The 12015-nt window shown below is 40.7% G+C and overlaps 1 protein-coding gene across 2 annotated transcripts; it reads right to left on the bottom strand.

Moving 5' to 3' along the window:
- Window positions 1–2644: 2644 nt before the first annotated feature.
- Window positions 2645–11121, bottom strand: C4H17orf50 (chromosome 4 C17orf50 homolog). Of its 2 annotated transcripts, none has more exons than XM_040347454.1 (3): window positions 11012–11121; window positions 8271–8430; window positions 2645–3093 (listed from the first exon to the last, which is right to left on the bottom strand). In XM_040347454.1, the coding sequence occupies exons 2-3, from the start codon at window positions 8414–8416 to the stop codon at window positions 2865–2867; spliced, it is 375 nt and encodes a 124-aa protein (XP_040203388.1). In that variant the 5' UTR covers window positions 8417–8430; window positions 11012–11121; the 3' UTR covers window positions 2645–2864. The 2 variants fall into 2 exon arrangements, with proteins under 2 accessions (XP_040203388.1, XP_040203387.1); XM_040347453.1 differs by having other exon boundaries at window positions 11035–11113.
- Window positions 11122–12015: the final 894 nt, after the last annotated feature.

Raw genomic sequence — 12015 nt, 5'->3', positions numbered from 1 at the left:
TCCAGAATCAAAGCCTGGTCAGCTGAAGCTGTCTGCAAAAAACTTTTCACTCGCATGCCTATTTAAAGCAGATGTCTTTTTGGGGAAGCAGTTGACCAATTCATAAAAAAGGTCACAAGAGAAGTTTTTTTTTCTACTGAATGTTCTAAACCATCTTTGTTCCAGGGGATAGTTCCAAGTACCTCCAAATCAGGTTAAAAAGGGTTCTCTTCAAAATATCTGATCACAGTACCAAAGCCCAACAGGGATATTAGTTCTATTCTGGACTTTAAAACTTCAAATTCCTCAACAAACACCTTCAAACTCCAATATATCACATAAATAAACAAGGTCCGTAATTTCTTCTGATACAAGATCATTATCTGGCATCTGTAGACATCCAAGATGCCTATCTGCCTATTCCCATTTGTCCACCTCATCAACACTTTCTTGCACTTTGCAGTGTAAGGTAGTCATTTCCAGTTTGTTGTAGTGCCTTTTAGCCTATCATCTGCTCCCAGGGTATTCAAAAAGCTCCTAGAACCTCTTTTTGCAACACTCAAAACACAGGATATGAAGGTCATCTAGACAACCTGCTCTTGGAGAGATATCTGCTTCTGAATTATCAGTTCCACACACCTGCTGTATCTTTTGATTGACTCTCTCATAACCTTTTGGATTTTCCATTTATTTTAAATTACAGAGAATATAAGCTAAATACTGAGACATCCGTAGGGGGACTAGGAGCTCTATAAGGGCAATAAAGTCCCATAAAGCAATACATTTGTTGGTGAATTAGCTAATCAGTCTTCATCCACAGCTGAAATGTTAGTTTGTTTGTTTTTTCCTATAAGCTATTTTTATTAATGATTTTTAAAAGTACATAACAATAAAATTTACAGAAAAATAAGGTGAGTCATGGCAATTATTCCAGTAAGCAATCATGTGCAGCCATACAATGCATGTACATACAGTCAGATATGATACATCATCGGTGTCATAATCATATTAACACAGAACAATGTTTAATTGCAATGGGACCACAAGGGCTGATCAACAAAATGCGTAAACATCTTGGTAAAAAAAAAAAATTATTGACCTCTACATTGAAAGCGGTGTTTAAAAGATACAAACCCAAACAGAATAAATGCATCTAGAAAGGTCAACTAGCAGCTTTATTTTGGTCTAATTTGTCTATTTCAAATGAATATAACATCCATGCAGACCAGATATCATGGAACTGTTTTGTTTAAGTAAGAACTCATCTTTCCGAATCCATGACCCTTTCTACCTCTCGCTTTCAGCCCTGAAGTGTGGAGCACTGGGTCTGCTTCCAAAATATGAGCATTTAAAAGGTATGGCGTAACGTTATTTTTATGCAACTTGAAGCAAGAAGGGGTAGCATGAAATGGACAGTGGAGGGGAGAGAAATTGGTGGCCTAAGAGTGATTTCAAGGAAAATTTTTCTCCCAAAATGTTTGGATTTTGGGGCCCTGCCATTGGGGCATGCAAAAAATGTGCCTTGCTGATGCAACCTCCCCAACATTTGGGATCTGCTCCCAGAAAGATTTTGGTTAATCATGAAGGCGCTTTTTTTACCAGCAGGAGAAACATTTGTAACAAAACTACTGGGTCTTAATAGATGATACATGAGATAGCTTTGTGATGCTTTTGCAATTGGGTGAGCATGAAGTTCATTCCCAGTTATAATTCCCATACAAAATAAGACGGTGTCTGGGAATAGTGGGTAAGGAATAGTTTATACATTTTTGTTTAAAGCGAAATGTCGGTTTGGAGTTTAAGTATCCTTTTACTCTTTTGGTGCCTCATTATTAATAGTGATGCTCCGATGTCTCACATAGCTAAATATACTGTATCGATGTATGGCCAGTATTAAAGTGTATGTAAAGCCAAAATAATTTTTGTTTTAAATAGAGTAGGGAGGGGTTGAAAAACCCGTCAGGTTATTTTTTGCTTCCTGTGTCTTTACTAGGGGAATTTCTGTTCACTTCCTCTTATAAAGACAAAATCAGAAATGAAAGAAAATCTCTTCAGTGTATGGAATTCCCATCTTATAGAGCTGTCACTGGAACAAGTGTCCCAATTAAAATTCCTCTTGCTTTGGTGTCAACGCTAATGCCGCGTACACACAATCATTTTTTCGGGTTGTAAAAAATGACGTTTTTCAGGCTCTAGAAAAAACAACGTTTTTTTCAACCTGATCATTAAAACGGCCTTGTCTACACACAATCGTGAAAAAAAAAATGCTCTTGCAAAGCGCGGTGATGTACAACATGTATGACAGCACTATAAAGCGGAAGTTCCATTCGGATGGCGCCACCCTTTGGGCTGCTTTAGCTGATTTCGTGTTAGTAAAAGACGATTTGCCCTTTTCTGTCTGTTACAGCGTGATGAATGTGCTTCCTCCATTACGAACGGTAGTTTTACCAGAACGAGCGATCCCGTCTCATAACTTGCTTCTGAGCATGCGTGGATTTTTCACGTCGTTAAAGCCCACACACGACCATTTTTTACAACCCGAAAAACGACAATGTTAAAAACGTTGTTAAAAAATAGAGCATGTTCGAATTTTCTTTTTGCCAGTTTTTCAGAACCCGAAAAAATGCTCTGAGGCCCACACATGATCGTTTTTAATTACATTAAACAAAAACTTAATTTTTTACATCCCGAAAAATGATCGTGTGTACGCGGCATAACATTTTGAATTTCCACCATTTTCTGTCTTGATGACCATGACCATGATGACCAGAACAAAAAAAGGGAATCCCACCAGCGAAGAAATGGACAGTATTATATAACAGGGTGTCTAATCCTTCCCTTCTCTATACAAAACTTAAAAAAAAAAAGTACCTTTACATACCTTTTTAAATGAAACCCCTGTGGTCATAATGATCAAGCAAGCTGTGTGCTACAAAGAGAGAATCTGCGTGCAAAGTGTCGCATTTCTTGCAGGTTATGATCTCACACTGTGCACACATTTTCCTGGAACGCTCCAGCTGGCCGCAGTATGATTCCTCATGGTTCATTTTGTGCTCTTTGTGTCCAGCTCTACACAATGGCTTCTTCTTGTCTTCTTGTGCATGTGTCTTTCCTCTACAGAAAGGTATAAGATGCAGGGACAGTTATTGCCTGAGTCCTGAGCTCCTAGGTTTTCTGAACACTTTATTTTACATACTTCTCACTGGAAACATTATATTCAAAGCCATTTATGTAAAGGGTCAATGCACCTAAAAGTGATATAGTTACTGATGGATCATATTGGTCTCAGAAGACTCCTGGCTTCTTGTGTATGTATGCAACACTCCTAGCAGTGAGATCTCCCTGCCATAGTACCTAATTCTGTTCCCGTCTACCTGGGAATTTGGGGTGTTCAAGGAGTGAAACCCCCCTCATAATGGCCAACAAAATCTGTGCAGACTCAGGAACTCAAGCAAAGAAATGTTACCAATAGAATATAAGAAAGATCCCGCATATATTAAAACTGAAGTATCAGTTCTGGATAGCCTTGTCTTTTTGGAGGTGAAAATATTTGTAAAATTGTGAAAAAACTGTGCTGCCAGTCCTGTGTCCATGTCCTGTTGGTAATCCTTTAGCTTCACTGCTTTGAACATTTCTGAACTGAAACAAGCACACATCAGGATTTATAGATCTACCATATTCATACCTGTTTACTACTCCGCTACTTACAAAGTAGAAAAGCCAAAGGAACCGCATGACATCTTAGAAAAGAGTATCTAGCAAACAGTGTTGGGAATAGCACCACTAGTTTTGTATATGTCATGGTACCGATGTTTGAATATCTGTCTTTCTGGCCTAAATGTCTTTTATTTTGCATGCATTTGCATGTACCAGAGTAAAATCAATTCTAGCTCTCAGAATAGAATTTTTCTATTCAAGTTAACATTTTACAAACGTACACGCAAAAAAAACTGACCGGCAACTCGGATCCCTGTTTTTTTTTTCTATTCTTCTAATATGCAGCACATTTGTGCATCTGTGTGTACAGGCACATTGAAAACAATGTGCCACATTTGGATCAGCAAAAAATATGCCTGTATGCCTAAAAACAGTGGCCCAGATTCACAAAGGACTTATGACGGCGTATCTCCTGATACATTGTATCTCCTGATACATCGTCGTAAGTCCGAAAGTCACTGTTGCCAAGATACGACTGACGTAAGTCTCTTACGCCATCGTATCTTGGGTGCATATTTACGCTGGCCGCAAGGGGCGCTTCCGTAAATTTACGCATAGAATATGCAAATTAGGTAGATACGCCGATTCACGAATGTACTTGCGCCCGATACGCCGTTTACGTTAGGCTTACATCCGGCGTAAAGTTACCCCTGCTATATGAGGCGCAGCCAATGCAAAGTATGGACGTCAGAACAGCAGTCGAATTTTACGTCGTTTACGTAAGTCTTACGTAACTTGCGTTCACGTCGTAGGCAGTGTTCGACGTATCTTAGGCATTCTATCTGGAGCATGCGCACTGGGATACGTCCACGGACGGCGCATACTCCGCTTGTTCGGCCCCTCATTTACATGAGGTCACGGATCATTTTAATACAACACGCCCACCTCTTCCAAATTTGAATTACGCCGGCCAATTTACGCTACGCCGCCTCAACTTAAGGAGCAAGTGCTTTGTGAATACTGCACTTGCCTGTCTAAGTTGTGGCGGCGTAGCGTAAATAGGATACGCTACGCCCGCACAAAGATACGCCCAGATACGTGAATTTGGGCCACTGAATCTATGTTCACATCAATGCGGCTGCGCTTGATGCATTTTTCAGGCACGTTTTTCAGTGCATTTTGCGGTTTTGAACTAGCATTTTTTTATGTGTTTTTGCATTCAGTTTTCATGCATTTTACATATTTTTTTTCTTTAAACGCACTGTAAAACACACTGTATATAGTTAGTTGCTAAGGAGGGGGCTGGGAAGCCGGCCACCATGTCCTTAGCAACCGATGAGTCATCAGCTGTCAGCGGGGTTCCCTGCTGAAAGCTGAATGTAAAGAAATAATAAAATTTGCCTGCAAAAAAAGTGATAAAAAAACTGTGTGGGGTTCCCCACCCAGGTCCATACCAGGCCCTCCAAGCAGCGGGCTCTCTGGGTGATGTCATCAGATGGCCACACCCCATTGCTATATAAGAGTTGGCAGAGAGCGGGCGACAACAAAACAGATGAAGACATCAACAGAACAAGAGCGGCTTTTTTTTATCTGGTAACCGATGGCAAGGAAAAAGACAGCAGCGGGAAGAGACGGAGGCAGCTCGGGGTGGGAAAAAAAAGTCCCTGACCCTTTCCAAAAAAACGCAACATGCAAAACGCACAGATGTGAACTAGTACCATGTTAAATGGACTGTAGTGTGTTTCTGTAAACAAAATGCATAGGTGTGAATGTAGGGTGAGATTTTAGGCAGCGGTGTGCCTATTGTAATAATGACCTTATTTCAATATATAGACAGCCCCTTTAGATTTTGATCTTTTTAATTCAATGCCAGTTGAAAACAATAAATTCTCTGGAGTAAAGTTTGTTCGCCAGAGACCATGTGGTCTAGGCTGCCTAGGATAAGTTATCCATGACAATAAATTTACTTATCTGCCCTAAATTATAGAATAATTTGTTGATGGCAATTGGCAATTGATTTATGGCAAGTGGTAGTTTTAAGCTGAACTCCAGGAAAAGACAATTTTTGGACATTTGCTATGTAAAAACTGATTATCTCTTCTGGTGGATGTGCCGTGTGGGGCTGCTGCTGCCATAGGTAAAACTCTTAAGTTAGTCATTTACATGTTTTTTGTTTGTTTTTTTCATCCAGCCTGCTTCACAGTATAGATGGACGAATCTTCAGCTATTGTACTTTCACAGCCAACTCCACCAGCTGTTCGAATACCTTTACAGTGCCTGCATCTGATTGGATACAGGGGCTGTTCAGCTGAAATTTTTTCATCTGGATCCTTTGATTCTTCATTTAAGAGATGTTTTGTGAAAAGATGAGGGGAGATTGTGACGTTCATCCATCCCTCCCCTTTCCTATTCAGAATGCCTTGTATTCTTTAAAAGAAAGTACAAGGCATTTTGTAAACAAATGAAAAGGAGAGAGTCCCACTATCATCACTGTAGTAGAACCAGAATCTAAGTTTCAGCAGTGCAATGCTTTTAATAGTGTACAGGCTGTATAAATTTAGGGGTGTAAAAATTTGCATAGCAATTTTTAAAGTGTAAGTGTATGTACATTTCAGCTGCATGAATGTGACACGCCTAGCTATATTCTTTGCTGGACGAATGTTTTTTATTGTTTTTAAAATGAAAAATACTGCATTTGGCCACTTGACAGGAATACATATCATTGGGATTTTCCATTTTAAATCCATTAAAAACATTTATTCAGCACAGGAAATAACATTAGTTTTTTGCCCCATTTACACAGAATGAATGTACAGTTAGTATTTTTTACATAGAAAGTAACCAAAAAGTTTCTTTCCTAGATTTCATCTTTATTGATAGGTCTGCTTTAATACCAAGGAAAAAATATTTGTGAATTATTTCCCTCATCTGGACAAAAATACAGATGTACTTCATGGTATACACATTTCCTATGGGACTTATTGTTGACTGTCAGTTTTTGTTTCCTCTTCCCTCTTCCCTACTGACTATGGGCCCTGGCTTTTGAGTGGGTTCTATTCTTTGGAAGGGGTTGTGCCTGGGGGACCTTTTGGAGTGGTTATTCTTCAGATTAGGGTCCTTGTCTCCCCGAAACACACAGACTCTGACGACTGGAGGACCCAGATACAGATTTGAGGCATCTATGCACAAACCACCAGTGGCTCCTTCAACCCCCCCCCCCCCCCCCCCCCAGACTCAAACGCTTAAAGCAGATGTTAACATAATTCACTCAAAACAACCTGATGCTGGGGCCTCCTACTATAATCTGTTTACTATGGTGTCTTTTTCTCATGGCATAATTTCCCCATTGTATGCCTCCTAGGTGTGAATTTACATTGTTAATTGAGTCACCTCTTGTTTCTGTCTGTCTTCTAATCCTCGCATTGCATCCATTTTACCTTGTTATCGAACCATTGTGGGATGTTTGTGTTTGTTAGCTGTTCATTAGAGGTACTGATATTACTGATTACAGTTTGCATTGTTTAGGATAATGTGATCAAGCTCAGACCTGATTTTGTGTGGTATATATTCTGTGTGAATTTACAATCAAGTCAGTTCCAGTTTGCACCTAAGCTAGTGTTGTCTAGTTCTTGGGTGCAATGCTCAGCTATAATACCTGGTTTCTGGTTTTAGAGTGGGGAAAGCTGTATCTTGGCAGAAGCACCCAAGCAGGGTTCTAGGTGGTCCATCACTTTACTGATAGAAGATAAGTGCAGGAGGACAATCTGACTACATAGGAGCACAATTCATCTCATGTTTAGTGCTCGTGTGTGAAGTGGGTCTGTTCTCTCGTGTCTGCAGCTCTGTTTATGAAATGATGAATATGAGGCCACCACAACCAAACAAAAAAATGCAGAAATACCTTCTAGCGAGTTTTCCGTAAGCAAACTAGGCATAGTTGTCTAATTTCAATAGAGTAACCTTATGCAATTATCGTGACATTGTAATAAAATGTTTACAAAGCTCCCAACTTTCTGACGTGAGAAAGAGGAACACCTTTTTAGCAGAAAGTAATGCCCTGTACACACGATTGGTTTGTCTGATGAAAACGGTCCGATGGACCGTTTTCATCGGAAGAACCAATCGTGTGTGGGCCCCATCGGTGAAAAAATAGAACCTGTTTTAAAATTTACTGATGGTTAAAAAAACGATAAAAAAAAAACGATCGTCTGTGGGGAAATCCATCAGTCAAAAATCCATGCATGCTCAGAATCAAGTCGACGCATGCTTGGAAACATTGAACTTCATTTTTCTCTGCACGTCGTTGTGTTTTACGTCGGATTTTTAACTCATGGTGTGTAAGCAAGACTGATGAAAATCAGCTTCATCGGATATCTGATGAAAAAATCCATTGGCCCGTTTTCATCGGATGAACCGATCGTGTGTACGTGGCATAAGGCCGATCTCTCCCTATGGATACGTGCCTGGCTACAAGAAGGGCAGAGTAGAAAAACTCTTTTGGTAAACAGTATATTTTATAGAAGCCTATACATCAGAAAAGAGGGACAACTTGGGAAGAAAGGGGGAAAGAGGAGTATGATTCCAAATAAGGGACAATTGAATGCAGTGAGTATAGTTGGATTTTAAGATCATACTTGTGAGTCTTCAGGGATCCACAGAGCACAGCCAAGGATGAAATCTTCTTCCTAATTATGCGTTCCCTCTTCTTTCTAGCACTTCTGTCCACGCATGTGTTCATCGCCTTGTCGCCATTCACTTGCTTCTTATTCTGTCCACTCATGGTAAGTGTTCGTCCTGAGGGAAAAGAAGCTCTGTAGGATTACTACATAATGGGCCAGATCCTCAAAAGGGATACGCCGGCATAACTGCTGTTACGCCGTCGTATCCCTGTTTCTAACTATGGAACTGATCCACAGAATCAGTTTCCCATAGTTAGGCAGAAGATCCGACATGTGTAAGGGACTTACACTGCCGGATCTTAGGATGCAGTAACGCATCCGGCACTGGGGGCATTTCGTGTCGAAATGCCGCCTCGGGTATGCAAATTAGCACTTACGGAGATCCACGAAGCTTTTACGCTTCGTTTTTTCTCCGTAAGTTTTAGTTTGCAAACGCAAAATTAGGGCTGCTTTTACAAAGTGTAAACTGTTTACACCATGTAAAAGCAGACCCTTCTGTCCAGCGACGCGATTTTTTTTTTGTTTTGAATTGTTTTTTTTTCGCCGTATCTTTTTTTTTTTCCCGACGCAACTTTGTTGACCCGACGCGATCCACAAAGCTCGGCGTAACGTAATTTTGCGCTATGCACGTCGGGAAAATGACGTCACGAGGATGCGCAGTACGGCTGGCGCGGGAGCGTGCCTAATTTAAATGGGAATCGCCCCCATTTGAAGAGGAACGCCTTGCGTCGGCGGAATTTAAGTTACACAGCCGAAAATTTCTAGGTAAGTGCTTTGTGGATCGGGCACTTAGGTAGAAATTTTAAGGCAGTGTAACTTAAATGGAAACATTTACGTTACGCCGGCTCTTTGTGGATCTGGCCCAAAGATCCTGATTTACAAAAAACATTCTATTTCTTCACCTGGTGATCTTGCCAGTAAAACACTTCCTGTCCTAAGATGAGAAGGATCACTCACTGCACTGTATCTTTGGAGGATCAACATTGTGAGCCTAGGACAGGAAATGTGATGGTGACCTCTTCTCATCTTCATCACATAGTGGGGCGGTTGTCTGTAATCTACAAAATAAAAAAGTGGCCAGGGCTGGCAACACTGCTGGGGATTTTAGTGCAGCACTGGAAGGTTGGAGCACACTGGATTTCTGGTGGGACCAGAATTTTTTAACTTGGGAAAGTTACCTTTACCTTTAGCGCTACTTGAAACTTGTTAAGACAACTAAAGCCTGATCGCAGCTTGTTTAGAATCATGGCCAACACTTCCACTATCCATGTTTAACTTACCTAAACTGGAGCTGAAGGTTGCTTTAAGTATTTTCCAACCCAACCGTGTACATACACTGTTACGGGATAGCTTCTTCGGGCACAGCAACATACCCGTACGTCGCTGTTTGTTTCTGGGTTTCGGACACGGGCCCCCACCTGCCTGCTCTTCTGTGATTTGACACAGGGGGAGTTTTTCATCAGAACTAGGCCAATTATGCATGTGCCAGTTTGTCAAATCACAGCCCATAGCCCTGTTTTGACAATCAACACAGGGCTCTGTACATAGGGTACGATCACTTTTGTTTCTTTTCCTGCAAAGCAGGGAGAAAAAACAAATGGATCCATAATAAAAAGAAGCACGTTTTACACACATTACACAATGTTAGGCACACAATAAATCCCTTGATTGCCCCTAGATGTTAACCCCTTCCCAGCCAGTGTCATTAGTACAGTGACAGTGTATATTATTGGCACCAATCACTGTATTGGTGTCACTGGAAAAGTCAGAGGCAGTTAGTTAGTTCCCACAAAGTGTTAGTGTGAGACTGCCCTCTGCACTATCACAGTCCCACTATAAGTCGCTGATCACCGCCATTACTGGTATAATATAAATAAATAATTAATGCAGCATATATACCATCGTTTGTAGACCCTATAACTTTCAGGCAAAACAATTAATATACACTTTTTGGGATTTTTTTGTAGCAGAATACATTTTGGCCTAAATGTATTATGAAATTAGATTTTTTACATTTTTTATTGAATGTTTTAAAGCAGAAAGTAAAAAATATTATCTTTATTTTTTTATATAAAAAAAAAATCAAATATCACCAAAAGAAAGCTCTATTTGTCTTAAAAAGAAAAAAAGAAATGATATAAAGGGGTTGATCTACTAAAAGGCAAATCCACTCTGCACTACAAGTGCACTTGAATGTGCAGTCGCTGCAGATCTGAGGGGAAGATCTGAAATCGGGGTAAGTGCTGCTGATTTTATCATCCAATCATGTGCAAGCTAAAATGCTGTTTATTTCCCCCTTCATGTCCCCCTTGGATCTACAGTGACTGCACTTCCAAGTGCACTTGTAGGGAAAAGTGGATCAACGTCAAAGTGTTGCATGACCGCACAATTGTCAGCTAAAGTAGCGCAGTGCAGAATAGCAAAAAATGCCTTGGTCATGAATGGGGTTAAATCTTCCAAAGCTTCAGTAGTTAATATCTTCAACAAAGTTGCTTGAAGCTTTCTGAAAATTTTAACAATGTATTGTATAAACTTGCTGTACACATTGCTGTTGAGCTGAAGCCCATGTGTCCATGACCTTACACTCCTTTCAAAATTATAGGAACCCCCCAGTGAAGTTCAGTGTGGTGGTAGCTAATAATGATATGACAGAAAAGTATAACCTATGATAGAATCCAGTCCCTTTGCGAACCCACCTGTCCCTCTAAATAGCACAAACCTGCCTGCGTAGTTCAGTAGTCTTCAGATAGGATGATGAGCTGTGGCTGGCAGCGCGGGTCCTTCAGTATGAGGAGTAGAGTTGCCGAGAACTCTTATTTAATGTTCTTCTGTGGGTCCTCCTGCCTGCTCCCCACACTGATCTGTCTTCATTTCCTCAACGCGATGTTCTATTCCAGATATAATTGTCCATTCAGCTTCCTTTAATGAAATTACCCAGCCCAGTAAGAATGTGTAATTCACTAATTGTATCTGGCCTAGGATGGGCTCTTCTACATCACAGGCCCGGCTCATTCTCTCTCCCACATGGTTGTGGATGCAGTTTATTACCTTTTAATGTCATTGTCTCCAGTGTTTTAGTTTCCAAAGTAAACAAACCATCACTAAGGACAACACCAGTAATGTGGGCATTTAATCTGGCTATTAGGAGGGCATCCAAGAATGGACATAGGATCTATTTACTCGCATGCAGGAGCAGTTTGAGATTGTACAGTGTGGGATCCCTTTATTCTCTATTGTTTTATTATGTCTTATAGTGAACCTTTCCATCCCCTCCACATGCACACATAACCAAATGCACTCCTTTTCCCAAATGCAGGAACATCTGCTCTCATCTCCCTTTGCAGATGTAACAGTGCAGATTCTTCACTGATTCAGATTTTACTACTGTTTCTGTTGTAGCGATACACCCTCAGGAGCCGATGGTTGTTTTTGGGATCGCCAAATTAAGTTACCTCTAATCGTTGTCTAGGGGTGATGGCAGTGAGTAGAGCAGTAAAGGAATGCCCAATCAGCGAAATAGGTTTTCTGAATGCTTTATTTATCGGCCCAACACGACCAACATCAACATGAGGTAGGACAGGAAAGGTTGATGAGGTAAGAAAACCTTACAGTATCAGGCTTGGATAGAAGACGAGCAATCCTGCTTTCAGTAGTGGTAGATACAGTTCGTCGCCACTCCAGCCGGAGTGGGTGAAGTGCC

The sequence above is a fragment of the Rana temporaria genome, chromosome 4 (genome assembly GCF_905171775.1).
Source record: "Rana temporaria chromosome 4, aRanTem1.1, whole genome shotgun sequence".
NCBI classification, from domain to species: Eukaryota; Metazoa; Chordata; class Amphibia; order Anura; family Ranidae; genus Rana; species Rana temporaria.
The sequence above is the reverse complement of the archived record's forward strand: the minus strand, read 5'-3'. Positions and strand labels throughout refer to the sequence as shown.

Bases quoted from the DNA above. Each gene is read 5' to 3' on its own strand.
- C4H17orf50 (XM_040347454.1), bottom strand. From the start codon at position 8,416: ATGAGTGGACAGAATAAGAAGCAAGTGAATGGCGACAAGGCGATGAAC. The intron at 3,094-8,270 runs GTATGATCTTAA...ACCTTTCTGTAG, and splicing joins GGATCCCTGAAGACTCACAA to AGGAAAGACACATGCACAAG.